Raw genomic sequence first — 18,938 nt, 5'->3', positions numbered from 1 at the left:
TCTGGTATGTCATTCAAACCCTAACATATGTCAATACCAATTGACTGGTGACCAGACTATTGCTGATGAAGGTGTGAGGTATCACACAATTTACTGGAAGCTTGTCAGACATTCCGGTGTAATCCAACTGCCACTATGTATCATGTGCAAATTAAAATCATCACAACTTCAACATTTTTCAATTCAGCCATTGCTGGCCAAGTGGTCTAAGGTGCTTGCCTTTTTCAGATCACTGACATCTCACCTTTGTCCATGTTGGTTCAAGTCTCAGCTCCACCAATGTGGACATGTGGATACATGAGAAAGCTTACTGCCAGTAGCTTCCTGTGGATTGGTGGTTCTTTCCAGGGTTATCTATTTTCTATCTGTGCTCATTTTATTTCACTAAAATGACATGAGTGGAAAAGTGTCTTTATTTTGTGAGTCTAGATTAGCAAAATTTAGAATTTATTCAATGAGTGTTCTAACACTCATAGTAAATGAGCAGGGATGTTTGGTTTGTTTTGGTATTCAATGGCAGAGAAATTGTTATGTTCGTTGCAGTTGGAGTAAAGAACCTTGCCCAAAGACATGCTAAAGTAGCCAATCAGGGTCGATCTAATGATAAAATTTGAGTCTGGTATGCTAACCACTGAGCTTCCATTCTATGGAAAGATCCCCAAGAAGATAGCAAGCATAACTTAGGAGATTTTAAAAGAATTGAATAAAAAATAAATATGACCCTCACTATAAAGGATGATGTTATACTGCTTCCCCTTATAATGCAGGTATTAACATGGATCATATTCAGTTGTTAAAATTTTCTTTAAACTACTGCTTATTTTAGTTTACATTAGTTTAGTGTTTTTCATGTGAAAACTAATGTACGTTGTAATTTCACGGCAGTAAATTTTTCATTCTTGTGCTTGAATCAGGACACAACCTTATTGGAGCATCCTCATTGTAATGTTCTTTCATGATGCTGGTCATTTCAATGGCTTATATCAGAAGTGTTATAAAGAGGGAGAGGAATGTAACAGCTGATGGCTGGTAATGGGGACTGTCAACTGAATCCATCATAGCACATATTTGCTGAATACTGTTACTTACGCGGGAAATTATCCATTCTTTATTCCTCATATCAGTCCGTTACTACTAAGAAGTTCCAAACTTTATGACACCTCCTGTTCCGTACATATGTACAAATGCAATTTGTAAAACAGCTCACAAAAGAGTTTACATTTAACTCCCCTTTCAGGCGATTGAGGGACAACCGTTTTTCCTGTGACTGTCACATGGTGTGGCTAGCAAGATGGCTAAAAACACGAAGGAAGTTTGCTGTCCACACAACTTGTTCAAGTCCCAGTCATCTCCGTGGCTTTGACATTCACAGTCTTGGAGAGACAGACTTCAAATGCAATGGTAAGACTTAATTGTTCTTAGTATTTGGAAATTGATTGTTGTTTAATTGTCTTGCCTGTTAAGTTTATCTTGAGCTGTACTATGTTGTCAATCAGGAATCGGCAGTTCTCGAGGTAATCATATACAAATGTATGTTATCAGGATATTATTATCAGTAATATTTATTAGTTAAATTCAACTGCAAACTGCAGAGACGCAAATCTGCCATTGCATGATGAGTTTTCAGATCTGGGTCTCTGCAGTTTTTTGGAAATAATCATTAAAACAAACAACATGGACCCTGGCACATTATGATCTAGGTTGTTTGCACATGGATTTGACTTAAATGTCAGTATATACAGTATTTTTGTGTATTCATTAAGAAAGAAGTGCTTGGAGCTGTTTCACCAATTGTTGAGCCTTTTTAACAGTCCTTTTAAATTGGGCAAAAGAATATAAATATCCATGAGATTTTTTTTTTACAGATGTACATAACCCCCCTGTCAGGGAGTGTTTATCTCAGGTGGCTTGTCCACATCAGTGCAGCTGTACTGAGGGTATTGTGGACTGCCGTGACCGTAGCTTGACCGAAGTACCTGAAAACATACCAGATGATGCAACAGAAATGTAGGTTACACATTATTGATCACTTTGATTACACTGCTTGATATTAAAGACATATGACTGGCCATCACCTTGATTACACTGCTTGATATTAAAGACATATGACTGGCCATCACCTTGATTACACTGCTTGATATTAAAGACATATGACTGGCCATCACCTTGATTACACTGCTTGATATTAAAGACATATGACTGGCTATCACCTTGATTACACTGCTTGATATTAAAGACATATGACTGGCCATCACCTTGATTACACTGCTTGATATTAAAGACATATGACTGGCCATCACCTTGATTACACTGCTTGATATTAAAGACATATGACTGGCCATCACCTTGATTACACTGCTTGATATTAAAGACATATGACTGGCCATCACCTTGATTACACTGCTTGATATTAAAGACATATGACTGGCCATCACCTTGATTACGCTGCTTGATATTAAGACATATGACTGGCCATCACCTTGATTACGCTGCTTGATATTACAGATATATGACTGGCCATCACCTTGATTACGCTGCTTGATATTAAAGACATATGACTGGCCATCACCTTTATTACACTGCTTGATATTAAAGACATATGACTGGCCATCACCTTTATTACACTGCTTGATATTAAAGACATATGACAGGCCATCACCTTTATTACACTGCTTGATATTAAAGACATATGATTGGCCATCACCTTGATTACACTGCTTGATATTAAAGATATATGACAGGCCATCACCTTGATTACACTGCTTGATATTAAAGACATATGACTGGCCATCACCTTTATTCCTTTATTACACTGCTTGATATTAAAGACATATGACTGGCCATCACCTTGATTACACTGCTTGATATTAAAGACATATGACTGGCCATCACCTTGATTACACTGCTTGATATTAAAGACATATGACTGGCCATCACCTTGATTACACTGCTTGATATTAAAGACATATGACTGGCTATCACCTTGATTACACTGCTTGATATTAAAGATATATGACTGGCCATCACCTTGATTACACTGCTTGATATTAAAGATATATGACTGGCCATCACCTTGATTACACTGCTTGATATTAAAGACATATGACTGGCCATCACCTTGATTACACTGCTTGATATTAAAGACATATGACTGGCCATCACCTTGATTACACTGCTTGATATTAAAGACATATGACTGGCCATCACCTTGATTACACTGCTTGATATTAAAGACATATGACTGGCCACCACCTTGATTACACTGCTTGATATTAAAGACATATGACTGGCCATCACCTTGATTACACTGCTTGATATTAAAGACATATGACTGGCCATCACCTTGATTACACTGCTTGATATTAAAGACATATGACTGGCCATCACCTTGATTACACTGCTTGATATTAAAGACATATGACTGGCCATCACCTTGACTACACTGCTTGATATTAAAGACATATGACGGGCCATCTACAGTATGTATATAGTAGTCAATGCACCATAATAGGTGCATTTCATTTTCCACAACTGATTTTAAAAATTACAACTGTAATTTTAATTTCATTCCAAATCCATGCATGTTTCATGGTTGTTCAGCATTTGGAGCTGTACATCTCACTCTCAAAGTTTGTATATCTCAAATTTCTAGAGCTTCCTATTCAAGAACATACAGATAAGGAAGTTATACTTAATGGGCAGACACCAGTATAAGTTATCAGACAATTAAACCAGCTACAATGCTTTAGCTTTGTCAGTTTGAAACAAAAAATATGATACATAATTAAGATGTATATGTCCAAATTATTCCCCATTCCATGCTCATCTGGGGACAGTAAACATGATGCTTTACTTAATGTTCAGCACAGAGTATGTCCAGCCCAGTATTTAGCTTTCACACAGCCCTATTATAGACCGTGACCGGTTAATTACTGATGTATTTTCTCATGGGAATATTTTGATCAACTATTAGCCACTAAAAGTCACAGAGTAGTACTTGAGCTGTCTAAAATGTCAAACAAGATGTTGTACAGGCTTAATAAATGAAATCATCACTATGCACAAAAAATTTGATTATTCTTTAATTATAAAATAATTTTTAAGCTCCAGACAATCTCATTCCTCTTCTTAAATAAAATATTTTCAATATAAATTTTTAGTACTTGTAGCACTCGTTATTATTGTCATTCACTTCATTCAGTATCTGAATGTCAGTATTTTAAAGACATCTTTATTGTAGATATATGATTCTCACACCCTGCCTTTAGATGAGATTTATTCATTGTACAGATCCATACAGATAGTTTGTTTTAAATTGCAGAAATTTAATGTTTTTATTTCTGAATTATATATGATATTAACAGTACTTGAAGATATATCTGAAAGAAAGATCTAAGCAAAGATTTTCACCTTAGAAAGCTGTAACTCATTTTTTCTTGTCAGACGTTTGGAACAAAACCATATCACCAAGATCCCTAGCAGAGCTTTTGCAGACCTACCTCGCCTGCGAAGAATGTGAGTATATAAAAAAGAAAAAGTGTAGATTTATAATTATAGATGAAAAAGTCTGTAATTTACTTCAAAAGTGCCAGGAAATATATACATATGAATTACATAAACACTCTGCTGCTTCCACTTGAAAAATAATCAGATACTTTTTATGAACAGGAAATGTGTATTGAGCAATGCATGTTAACTGTACTCATTGAATAATGTACAGTGTATAGAGCAATGCATGTTAACTGTACTCATTGAATAATGTACAGTGTATAGAGCAATGCATGTTAACTGTACTCACTGAGTAATGTAAAGTGTATTGAGCAATGCATGTCATGTTAACTACTCATTGAATAATGTACAGTGTATAGAGCAATGCATGTTAACTGTACTCATTGAATAATGTACAGTGTATAGAGCAATGCATGTTAACTGTACTCATTGAGTAATGTACAGTGTATTGAGCAATGCATGTTAACTGTACTCATCGAATAATGTACAGTGTATTGAGCAATGCATGTTAACTGTACTCATTGAATAATGTACAGTGTATAGAGCAATGCATGTTAACTGTACTCATTGAATAATGTACAGTGTATAGAGCAATGCATGTTAACTGTACTCATTGAGTAATGTACAGTGTATTGAGCAATGCATGTTAACTGTACTCATTGAATAATAAGTGAATTAAGTCAAGGAACTTGAAAGAAAACTAGTGTTGAAAGATATCAAATATGGAAGGATTAAACTCAAAGATGCAATTAGGATTAATTAAAATTAAAATCAGGGGAATGGTAGCTCAGTCTGGTAGTTTGCAGTCTTTATTAAAGGTAGATTAGACTGGAATTTGTACACTTGTGTGAGAAATTGTAAGATGGATAATCGGGTACAACCTAGCACAACCTCAACCTGTCATAAAGAACCACTCAGTGTCAGATCAAATATGGTGGAAAATCTCATGTGGCAAGTGAATGACAGGTATTCAGTTACTTCCTTTCTTGGCATAGAATGCAGTCTTGAAAAAATGTTCATTCAAAGGAATTTATTCATTAATAATTTCCAGTCTTTTGTATGTACTTGCCCTTTAAATTCAGAATTGTATTATGTAATTTTAAAATAGGAAAAATGTTAAATTACTGAAGACGCTATTCTAGAGGGTATATGGAAATAAATTTTAGCCAATGTTTATATGTTTAAAAGTAAATAAAAATGCAATTATTATTTTTCTTGCGTATTATGGCATTTAAGTACTTTTTGTTCTATGATATAAACTGTACATACCGGTACTCATTTATGAGTCCAACTGCAAACTGCATAGTATGCTGGCAGATCTGGGTGTATGCAGTTTGTTAGGAGTAATCTGTAGAACAAACAACACAGACCCTGGTCTACAAATGCATTATGCTATGTCAGATCTGGATCTTTATTGTTTGCAGTTTCACTCAACTTGTACGATACATAAATTGTTTGTGTGAGCTACATCATGTTTAACTCTTGGCACCTTATAAAGGTTAGCTAGATTTAATTAAAATAGATAGTACATGGCCTGTATTGTGAAATTGGTATTTCATGTTTCCACTGATGTGAATAGATAGATAGATATATATATATATACCTGAACTATATTGTATACAGTATAAACAGATATATGTGACAAGATATTGTGGCTATAAATCATGTCCCTGTTTGTCATGCAGACAGAGTAACTCAATACTTGAGAATATGAAACAAAACCCCACCACAGAATGAGACAAATTCTTCTCTTGGACCACATAGGGGGTCCATCTCACTGCTAATGGACACAAATTTTGTTAGATTAGAGGACAGATTCTGTTCCATGCCATAAAAACATGTAATTATATTATAAACTGGCACGTTAATTAATTGACAAAAGCACCTACATCATTTGTGAAGGTCAGAGGCTAATGATGGTATCTAATGATATGAACTTCCTCTCATATTCAACAACAAAGAACATATTTCTGATTTTGAACTCGTCTACCATGTGCACAGTTGTTAATAGGCACTGAATCACTATGTCTCTTATGTCAAAGGTGATAATTAAAGAAACAAATGTTTTTCATTCCTTAAATATTAATAGTAACATAAATGTAATTAGTTGGTTTAATTACCATTATTGAAATGAATGCAGTACCTCCTGTAGTAAAATACATGTGGTTATAATAATGAAATTCAAGTCCTAATCAGCTTTTGGTACAGATATTACTAAGTTCATCTTTGGGTATTGTATATACACACTTATAAATTGTGTGCAATAATACACACACTTATAAATTGTGTCCAATAACAAAATTGGACAGACCCAGATCTGTCATCCACAATGCACAAGCAGAAATGGGTCTATGCAGTATTTTTGGAGTGGTCCTTTGAATTTCAACCAAAGTGAAATGTCAGAAGTAAATGAACAGCATTTAAATCCAAATGTCTAACAGTTGTATGTTAGATTATGACAAAAAATAAGATTTAAGATTATGAGACAGCAAATAGTAAAGCTGATTATTAGACACAGAATGTGTAGGGTTTTATTCTCATGTGTTATATCAATTACACTTTGTAATATTATTCTTGGAATGTGTAGGGTTTTATTCTCTTGTTCTTATATTAATTACATTATTTGTAATAATAATCATGGAATGTGTAGTGTTTTATTCTCTAGATCTTATATTAATTACAAAGTTTGTAATATTAAGCAGGCTTAGAAGATTGAATACAAATGTATGCCACTAGATTGGTTCTCTACAGAATTTTAATTTAAGGATAGCTTTTCACCCCAAAAATGAAGGTCCTAAACCACTTACTAAGGTCTGAATTGGAGACTTTCAACAGTTAAAGCTTTAATTACAGAAACACTGCTCTCAAATTTCAGGAAATTAATTTTATTTTGACAGTAATAAGATGCCATTTGAATTATGTGGAATCTTCAGACATTAACAAGATGTCATTTGTACAGAATAGTAATCCTCCATCTGATCAACTTTAATTATATCCATTACTGATAAGAACTGAATAGGTCTGCCTATGTTTTCAATCTTTTCTAAAGAAAAATATCTGGTCAAGGTATTTTTCATTACTGTGGTCAATAGAGTTGTGACCATTTGACTTTTCTGGGTGTTTCTCAGTTCAGTAACAAATTGCACATTGTATCAGTATCATCTGAGAAGGGAAGAAAGGAACAATAGGAGATGTAGCAAGCATCGGCAGTCACCCAAGAGACCTGTTATAATCAAACACATACTATAAAGCTACTGTTTAATGGATCTAGAGGTTGGAACAGGCTTTGAAATTAAAAAATCCAATGAGAAATCATATTTTGTGGAAAGAATAAAATCCATGAATTTAAATATCAACAAAAATGTCATAGTTCTCAGACCAAGATATTGGCATGCAGGTAAATAAATAAAAAAGAAACAACTATGTAATAAGTGAATGACTAAATATGAACAAATAAATGAGTAATTAATAATTGTACAAATGTTTTGGGGTTGTTTTGGGTGGCGATAATGCCATTTCTCAGCACAAGAAGAGCAATACCTTGCAGGCAGTATAACTAGTGAAGGAAGAACCTGGGAAAACCCCAGGAAGAAACCTTCCCCCATGAGAAGCTAACCCTAAGGAATATTGCTTATGAAACCCTTTTCTCAGTACTAACCCTAACCCTAAAGAATATTGCTTATGAAACCCTTTCTCAGTACTAACCCTATCCCTAAAGAATATTGCTTATGAAACCCTTTCTCAGTACTAACCCTAACCCTAAAGAATATTGCTTATGAAACCCTTTCTCAGTACTAACCAGCACCCTAAAGAATATTGCTTATGAAACCCTTTCTCAGTACTAACCCTAATGCTAAAGAATATTGCTTATGAAACCCTTTCTCAGTACTAACCCTAACCCTAAAGAATATTGCTTATGAAACCCTTTCTCAGTACTAACCCTAATGCTAAAGAATATTGCTTATGAAACCCTTTCTCAGTACTAACCCTAACCCTAAAGAATATTGCTTATGAAACCCTTTCTCAGTACTAACCCTAATGCTAAAGAATATTGCTTATGAAACCCTTTCTCAGTAGTAAACTTTAATGAATGACTGCTTGCTCAGTAATCTTCACTTACAATTATGTCATGAAATATATATGTCATGAAATATATCTGTCATGAAAAATGTCATGAAATATATCTGTCATGAAATATCTGTCATGAAATATATCTGTCTTGAAATATATCTGTCATGAAATATATCTGTCATGAAATATATCATGAAATATATCTGTCATGAAATATATCTGTCATGAAATATCTGTCATGAAATATATATATATCTGTCATGAAATATATGTCATGATATATCTGTCATGAAATATATGTCATGAAATATATCTGTCATGAAATATGTCATGAAATATATCTGTCATGAAATATATCTGCATTAAATGTTTATGGATAGCAAGGAACAGGTCTTTAAAAATCATATTGCTTCAACTTGTAAAAATATTATCAAATATTTTTGTTGAGTTTTCAAACTACAGTATGTTTTGACACTGATCATTTTCATTTTAAATTTAGGACTTATCAAATGGATGATAAACAAGTACAGTGTGTTTTGTTTCTATAATATTTACATGCAAGTGTACAGTTGACATTGACAGTAGATTCTCATAAACAAATGGCCCTCAAGGCCTTATGTAGTTTATAGACAGGCAAATTATTCATTACCACAGTTAACACTGACTCAGTTAATTACTGATGCATGTTTTGGTCAGCAAAGATAAGAATAATGTGAATTACTGGTGTGAAGGTAGGTAAGTATCCATGCTTTGAGGAGGGTTCACATTGATAAAATGATGGATTTATGTGGCTTACATTTTCTGCAGTGAAACACCTCTCTGTCACTTGACCCCCAGGGGACTGACAATCTAAACAGCAGTAAACTTTACTATCAGATCTGAGGGATTCCAAATATCAAACTGTGCATGTTTTTGTGTCTGCTATAAGGAGGGAGTGGCAGGAAGTTCTTTGAATTTTAATTTAAGCCCCTACTAAATAAAAGATTCAGTAAAAACTCACCATCGCTTATCATCCATATCACATAAATGAACAGTTATCATACTCATAAATCAGGAGATTTAATTTTCTTCAATTTGAACCCGATGGCCTGAGCAGACAAGGAAGCCCTCCCCCTTGTGGCATGTCGACCAGTGCAAGGATAAAGTCATACAGTTATACTTCATAGCTTCTGTACTATTAATCAAAGCACTGACAATTCATTTTGAAGGATCCTGAGATCAGAAAATACTAAAGAATAATTTGTTATAAATTGCAACTGTGGGCTGGTCATTTATGAGTTAGTCCTTGTCTAGCCATGTCATGCTCACATTCACAGGGCATATTGACTGTTACATCATTTTGATGTACAGTTTTAATCAGTTTACGGCTTTTGGATTGATGTTGTTTGTCTGTCTGTCTGTGTGTCTTGCATCAACACTCACTATTTAAGATCTGGCATATGCCTTGGTGTGTTTCATGATGACAGCCATCAATCAAAATTATGTCAGTGTGATATATGCTTCATGGTTTCCAATCTGGCCATACCACCATTTTTCTTGTTGTCTGTTCTGTGTTTGGAGATTATTAGACATAATCATCACTTTCTGGCAACAATAGTGTCGCCATCACTTTTGTTATCAACAACATTAAGTCTTTATTTTAACCAGTGTTATAATGTCATAAACATGAAGCATACACAATAATACTGTTTATTTGTAAGACATAGGAGGAAATTTTCTGTGGAATGTTCATGCATTCAGCAACAGTTTATCCATGTTAAACAGGACCACTGCATGCAGAGACATCTGGACCACTGCATGCAGAGACATCTGGACCAAAGAAGCAATATATAAACATGTAAATGGAGATTGACTATAATTCGTTATCTCATTAATATGATAAGCTATGCATGCTTAAAATTTGGTTTGCTTTTTTGGATAAGGTCTGATAAACTCTGGGGGCGGAGCAGGTTTGAGACAGCTTGAAAACCACTGATTCATTAGACACATGGGCAACAAGAACATTTGTAGTTCATCTACCTCACACATCCCTATGGTCAAAAATAGATGTGCCTGTTTGTATTCATTGCCTATGCATTGATATTGGGATCAGAACCATAAAGCATGTCAAGATGACTTGGCTAATCTTGACCTCAGATCTTGGAAGCCTGGATCTCTTCAAAGACTGTGTTATATTGGTCCTCTGGACATTAGGGCCAGTCAGATGGAGATATGCTTGCTTCACTTATCAGGCAGGGCTAATTAAATTAATTTGCCCAATCAATCTGAAACCTCTGCAGTGTTTGGTACCAATAGATAACACCCCAGTTGACCTTTGCTGACCTTTCTTACCATGATGGTCCACCTTTTATCATAGCTACTCTATATATATATATATATATATATATATATATATATATATATATATATATATATATATATATATATATATATATATATAATGTGTGTATGTATATATATATATGTATATATATATATATATATATATATATATATATATATATATATATATATATATATATATATATATATATATATATATATATATATATATATTGATTCCTCAGAAAAATGTTGTGTTGCATTGTCTCCCTCCGGATCATAAGATATAAGAGAAACAAAATAATCTGGATACATCTCAAATTCTGTCAGTCCTCATTGATAAATCAGTCAAACTCCAGGTCTCAGCTGGGAGACTAAATCCCCCCCCCCCCCGCCCTTTTAAAATGTTAAAATGTTAGTCAGACTGTAAAATTGTATTTATGCATTTAATGTGTTTCCCTTATAAATGTTAGTCAGACTGTAAAATTGTACTTATGCATTTAATGTGTTTCCCTTATAAATGTTTCTGACAACAAATTTTCTTTCAGTAAGAAGTTGGATAATGAATAGATTGCTGTAGTCATTACTCAATTGATATTTGAAGCAAAGAAACCAAATGTACTGCCATTTTTGTACTCATTTTTTCTTTGTTTTTTCTTTGCTTTTTGAAACTATAGACAATTCTTAAATTGTTTGAAGCTGGGTGACAAAGAATCTGTATTGGGATTCATTGTTAAATATACCTTCTATTGGACTGGACTGCAAATTGCAAATCTTCTGTACTGGAGACACAAATCTTCATATTCATCATATGCGTGGTGTGGTTAGAGTTTGTCAGCAACATCTGATTTAGCTAAGGCACTATTAGATTCCACAGAAATTTAGGCAGGTGAAGTTCATTTAAGAGTTCCTCCCTAGACCTATGTTTTCCTTATTTTTGCTCCTTTAATTATTTTTTTGGATGATATAGTTCAGTCAGCTTATGAAGAAAGGCACTTCATTAAAAATTCTCTTAAATGATCTACCTCACTTACATTGTTTAAGTTCTTTCTTGTTGTATTGAAAATTAGCAGCCAAAAATATACTGGAATTTACATTGGGTTGTTTTATTTTCTTGTACATGTGTATCTGCTATGCAATTTGTGTGCAGCATTTGGTTATTATCAGGTATTAGCATTGGAAATCATTTTCCTGAAATGTTTGTTGAGTTATTTTCCTGTATCACTTGCTAGCTCAAAGCAACATGGAACCAAATATTGCTTTGCTGGGTACTTATGGCTCATCAACACAATTAGGTTATTTAGTGCCAACATAGTTGGAATACAATGCCTTAACCAAAGACACAGGATGGGGGCTGATCTGAGATGATCATCATTTAGTAGGAAAATCCACACCCTGTTGGTCGTGAGTCTAGTATTCCAACTACTTCTCCACTAAGGCTGCAATGTTTACCAAAATTTGCAAATGTGTACAGAGTAACAATAATTGAAACAACGTTGTTTAATTGAAGCAATGAGAAACTCACCAACCCCTTTGATGTGCACAGTAGGCCTAGAGCTGATGGTTATTTATATGTAAACCAAATGACAACATGCCTGCTGTAGCAGTCACATTGCAGCCCTTTCATTTGCCATAGTCTTGCACATCTTATTGGCTATCACAAAAGGATGTAAAAACACGACTGTAATTCTAATTTTTAAAGCCATATTGTAGATACTAAAGCTGTGATAAGACATCATGAGATCGCAAATGATATTATAAGACATCATGAGATTGCAAATGATATTATAAGACATCATGAGATCGCAAATGATATTATAAGACACCATGAGATCGCAAATGATATTATAAGACATCATGAGATTGCAAATGATATTATAAGACATCATGAGATCGCAAATGATATTATAAGACACCATGAGATCGCAAATGATATTATAAGACACCATGAGATCGCAAATGATATTATCCTGTAATTTATAATAATAGTGTATTGTTCAATGCATCTCAGGGTGCTTCAGTGTCATTTCATTATGCAATACACTGCAGTTGTTCTTAATAACATTGTTACCTTTCATTATATGGTTTTAATATTTGTGTTCATTTCATATAAAATTTATTATTTATTTATGAGAAGATCTTTACAGAAAGACATATCTGCCTATTTTTGCAATATTATCAGGAGAAAAAATGCTTATTCTGGAAAAAAAACAAAAAATTAAAAATCATTCTGGATTGAAGGAAACTTCTGTGCCCACACATTTATATGGTTTTAAATGATTGGTGCCTCAGACCATTGTGAAAATAAAGCAAGTTTACTTTTTTGGTGAAGTAAACTGTTCACAATTAATAATATGACACCTATCATAAAATACATTTGAGTACTTATCATAAAATACATTTGAGTACTTATCATAAAATACATTTGAGTACTTATCAAAAAATACATTTGAGTACTTATCGTAAAATACATATGAGTACTTATCATAAAATACATTTGAGTACTTATCATAAAATACATTTGAGTACTTATCATAAAATACATTTGAGTACTTATCATAAAATATATATGAGTACTTATCATAAAATACATTTGAGTACTTATCATAAAATACATCTGAGTATAATTTTGTCTGAAATTAAAAGTAGTACATAAAGAGAAGCATATTGTTCAGTACCACCCTACCCCACCCCACCCCCAACTCTCCTATTTCATCATCACTTTATATTTTTAAAAAAATAAAAGTAAATATATATGCAAAATATAGTAAAATGAATGTGATTTACAATGGTTTCAATGTCATGAAATATAAGGCATAACTTTTACAGTTGCTACCTTTGTAAAACAGTTCACTGGTAATGGGTGAAAGGTCAACTTTAAATACTTCCTGATGTGTTACTAATGATGTGAAACAATCTGATTAAAATCATATCTCCACTTTCCTGTGTGAAGATCTGACAGTGACCACTTATGGTCATGTTTTGATTACCTATGTTATTGTCATAATTGCTAATTTTATCAGTGCATCAGATGAAGTCTTTAACCTTAGGGTTTGGAAGACCAAGCAGTATGGCTGAAGAGCATCATTGTGTGCCAAATGATTTGATTCACTTTCAAATTTTTGAAAGCTGCATTCCCATTGGCTAATTCAAATGTCACCAGAACATGACCCCTAAGCAGTCGCTATCAGATCTTCACATGGTCAGTGGGGATCTGATTTTAATCAGATTGGATATGAAATAGCATCAGGATAAACCGTTTTGAGTAAAATTCTATTATATAAACAACTGTGGTGAAATTTGAGAGACTGGTAAATGTAAATGTTTAGCAAATACTAAAAGGAAAACCATAGTATTAGGATTATGACATTTTGACCTCATTCTGTCCAAGGGCTTTGTTCTAATAGTTAAGTTTATTGTCATAAATATAAATAATATGAAAATATATAAAATGAAGGAATTCTGAGTTCAGCCCTTATAGATTATCCCCATTTAGAGATGTGTGAGTGGATTTGTTTTTTTAATGTTACTTTTTTCTTGTAAATTATGTTTTTATATTGAACTGAACAAAGATGGCTAATAGTTTTGAAAGTACTTGACAGATTTACATGAGAAAACATTTTATTCAAGCTTCAACTTTTGACATTCAGCAAAATCTTTAATATAAACTGAAGTTCAGAATCTGAGTTAAATTTGTTGAGAGCCTATCATCATAATTGTGTGCTTTTAGAGTTTAAATAAATTATTTTTTTAAGGCCATTTCCTTGAATCTTTTTTAGCTTTAAATATTGCATATTCCATATTTGCCCATGATTTTTCATATCTAATTAATGGTTATATATTGTAAGTGATTTTAAGTTTTGAAAATTTTCATCAGACACATTTATCACAATGTATTTTTAAAAAAAAAATATATTAGGCAAATAACTAGTTTGTCATTCATTCTGAAATCCCCAGACTCCCCCCCCCCCCATGTGGCAAGTAATTTACAGAAATCCAATTTTTGACTAATTTCATTTATTCTGTTTGACAAATTGACATTAATGGAGGATGGACTGGGTCTCTATCAGTTTAATTGATTCTGATGAATTAGATTTGAAAGTTGATCAGTTCTTATTTTACCACTGCATCCGGATATAGGTTTCCAAAAATTATGCAACCAAGACTTTGTGCCTGTGAAATGACCTGCATAGAAAATGCAAAATTGCACACTTAGGTCATTGCTAGCTAGAATCAATGCTAATGTTTCCAGACTATTGGTCCTTAGATGTAGTTTCTTAGTGCAAGCAACATAAATCATTAAAATGTATGAGGTGAACATATGTGTACTTTTTGGACTTATTTCTTACAAAGATAAGACTGTAACACATAGGTGCTTAAATTGTTGAAGATCAGTTGCTTCTGTTGTCATTCCAACCAATATGTCTCATCTTACAAACAGGCCAGAGTTACATGTTACAAATCTGGCTGGTGATTGATGGTACTGGGGTTTTCTACAGAGCTTGTGGCTGCATATTCTCCTTTTCATGTTTAATTCAGCTTCCCATGGTGTTTTCTGGTACAATTACTTCTTTGGTTATGCAGAGTAGTCAATCAATTTACTCTGAGAAGGCAAGATTCATCTAATATAGTGAAAACCAGTGTGTCTTTTGAGACACAACAGTTTGTTTCAACTCAGGCAGAGTTGTTGCTTTTGCTGTTAGCAGTTTAGGGGTTTTGGGGTTTAGGGCCTGTTACAGAAAATCTCATTATTCAGCCACATGTCTGTAACTGCAATGTAAAATTTAGATAATGCACTTAAATCTATGCATGTGGATGATCTGAAGAAAAAAAAACCAACAGAAGCCAGTTAAGCCTACAATGCAGTTTTCTTACATTTCTGCATGGTTCATGCAACGTTGAAAAATCCTTTTGTTTAACAGGTTATCTTAAAAACTCTTTTGAATCATGAAAAGATGGTTTTATTCTTGAAGAGTTTTTGGATTTGATCGAAAAATTCCTTTGATTGTATCATAAAAATCATAAAAAAATAAAAAAAATATTTTAACTTTTTATGGGAATAAAATTGGGTGGATCAAATGAAACATGGCATGAATATATAGCATATGGAATGGTGTTCCTTTGTTGTAGAGGCATGCTAATTTATTGTGCATTTTTCTTCTACTTTGCATCTATTTATACACTTTGTACCTATTTATACATTTATTAATAAAGCAACATATCAAGAAAATTCAATTTCTGTAAGAAAAAATACTCCCTGAAAACATTTTGGAAGTACTTGAAAACTCTTTGAAATTACAGATATTTTTGTGTGAAATCTAAAAATATGTCTCCTTTCCTGCCATTGTCAGAATTTCTCTTTTTCAATAATTCAGACTGCAACTTGTATTGATAGTTTTTGCTATAACCATATATTAAATCTCATGAGATTTCCAAAATAGACCACTAATGTTTGTTCATAGTTTCTTTAATTTTGAGGGCATTTATTTTTATTGGAACTTTCATCTGCTTTTTGGCACTGATTGCTTCGTACATCTTCAAGAGTTTTAGATCATTTTACATCAAGAAATATGTACCTTATAAGCAACCAGTTAATCCTAAGCAGCTTAATTCATTTATCATTGATCTAGTCTGGTCAGCTCAGGTCTGGTCACTTGATGTGTCTTGGGTAACAGTACTTAGCCCTCCTTTCCTTGAGTTAGCCAATAATGTATTTAATTTGCCTAATTATCAACAATAAAAGTTGGATGATAAACTATTGGATTAGACTGCTTAGTGGTTACAAAGAAAAAATATATTATTGTATGTATTCTCTCTGATACAAACACTTTGGTGATAATTCCTGTGACAATATACTTGAAGTCAAATCCATGTTAAATGATGTTGGGTTTAGCTGCATATGGAGAAATCAAAGTTTTGTGTCAGTTGTTTGGTTAGCAAGTTATATGGTTAGCAAGTTTGTTAGAACAATGACTACATTACACACAAGATTGGGCAGCTACCATCATCCAAAGGTTTAATTACAGGTTATTTAAAACTAGTTTGGATTTAGACAAGATCTATTTCTCATCAAACTGGTAGACTGGCATATAGCGATAAATATTGCAGACTTTGTCAGTCTCAAGAAATGGGGGATAAATGTCATTATCCTTTGTCATGTTCTCATTACCATGATGATAAAAATTTATACCACATTTTTATACTTCCAGGACTAATAAAGTCTTGTTTTGTCTTGTCTAGTCTTGCCATTAAACACCACCAACCAACTAACTAACCATTTTATGCATACTGACATATCAAACTTGATAAATTTGATGGTGTCATTCCTCACCTAAACACATTTTGATTCATATAGTCTTCGTGGAAACTCTGAACTTTTCTATGTGGGCAGTCTTATTTGTTTAATGATTTATCACTTTCTTATGCAGATTTTGGCATTTGGAAGTTTATGCCATACTATTTGATAAGGGACCATCAATCACATGGTAGTTATCAAGAGTTTTCATAAAATACTTTGCACCTGCCAGTCAAATTTTGCCCCTGGTAAATCTCAACAACACATAAGCAGCCTGAAAATGTCCATAAAAACTGACTTGTCATGCATATGCATGCATATAGATCCATTGTATTCCTCAGCAGTAAACCTTGGTAGAAGATCAGACTCCTAATCCAAGGACTGGGTGTTTGATTCCTGACAAGGACAGCTGCCTTGGTTTACCCTTTGGAAGTCACTTAACTCCTCAGCAAGTTATAGCCAGCAATGTGTTTAAGTGACATTTAAGAAAACAGGCAACCATGCAACCAACAAACAAATGAACGATCATTTGTCTGCCAACTTGCCACAGTGCTGTTTTTGTTATATTTAAAAATTGGTAATAAAAAACACAAAAGTATTAATTCATCTCATAAGTGTCTACTTAATCCTTAAAATATCCAAAAAATTTTAAAGTTGAATTTATTTATATTGTTGGTTTTAATGGCATTTTAACACATTACTAACTGTATTATGCTGAGGAAATGGAGCTAAGTATCTTTCCTGATGAAACTGACACAGGTAACCTGGGTTGGCCTGGGTAGGTATCAAACCTGTGACTGTTGGATTGCAAGTCTATTACTTTGCTAACTGAGCTTCCATGGCTTTCTAATGTGTCCAGATTGAAATTTAAGATGGTACTAGAAATGCGAATTTTGTCACCAAAAAAGAAATGAGTGTTGTACCTGCCAGAAACAGAACTCTGTCCCATATGTTATCATTAATCCAATCAATATCATGTATTAAACCAAGAGTAATACAAACAGATGTCAGATTATGAATGCTAGACTGTACACATACACAATCATACACATTAACCAACAGTAATACGAACAGATGTCAGATTATGAAGGCTAGACTGTACACATACACAATCATACATATTAAACCAACACTAATACAAACAGATGTCAGATTATGAAGGCTAGACTGTACACATACACAATCATACACATTATACCAACAGTGATACAAACAGATGCCAGATTATGAAGGCTAGACTGTAAACATACAAAATCATACACATTAACCAACACTAATACAAACAGATGCCAGATTATGAAGGCTAGACTGTAAACATACAAAATCATACACATTAACCAACACTAATACAAACAGATGCCAGATTATGAATGCTACACTGTACACATACACAATCACACACATTAACCAACAGTAATACAAACAGATGTCAGATTATGAAGGCTAGACTGTACACATACACAATCATACATATTAAACCAACACTAATACAAACAGATGTCAGATTATGAATGCTAGACTGTACACATACACGATCATACACATTAACCAACAGTAATGCAAACAGATGTCAGATTATGAAGGCTAGACTGTACACATACACAATCATACACATTAAACCAACAGTAATACAAACAGATCATACACATTATGCCAACAGTGATACAAACAGATGCCAGATTATGAAGGCTAGACTGTAAACATACAAAATCATACACATTAACCAACACTAATACAAACA

General features: G+C 33.3%; 1 protein-coding gene across 3 annotated transcripts in view; it reads left to right on the top strand.

The window, feature by feature from the left end:
- LOC149794941 (slit homolog 2 protein-like) overlaps positions 1 to 18,938 on the top strand; it is a 239,835-nt gene that overhangs the window by 154,004 nt on the left and 66,893 nt on the right. For all 3 annotated transcript variants that reach the window (XM_089964604.1, XM_089964605.1, XM_089964603.1), the window contains 3 exons: positions 1,238 to 1,401; positions 1,866 to 2,007; positions 4,444 to 4,515. In XM_089964604.1, coding sequence (XP_089820730.1) covers positions 1,238 to 1,401; positions 1,866 to 2,007; positions 4,444 to 4,515 — 378 coding nt within the window. The remainder of the gene's footprint in view (positions 1 to 1,237; positions 1,402 to 1,865; positions 2,008 to 4,443; positions 4,516 to 18,938) is intronic.

The sequence above is a fragment of the Sinohyriopsis cumingii genome, chromosome 7, assembly GCF_028554795.1.
Source record: "Sinohyriopsis cumingii isolate HCF-2022 chromosome 7, ASM2855479v2, whole genome shotgun sequence".
NCBI classification, from domain to species: Eukaryota; Metazoa; Mollusca; class Bivalvia; order Unionida; family Unionidae; genus Sinohyriopsis; species Sinohyriopsis cumingii.
The sequence above is the reverse complement of the archived record's forward strand: the minus strand, read 5'-3'. Positions and strand labels throughout refer to the sequence as shown.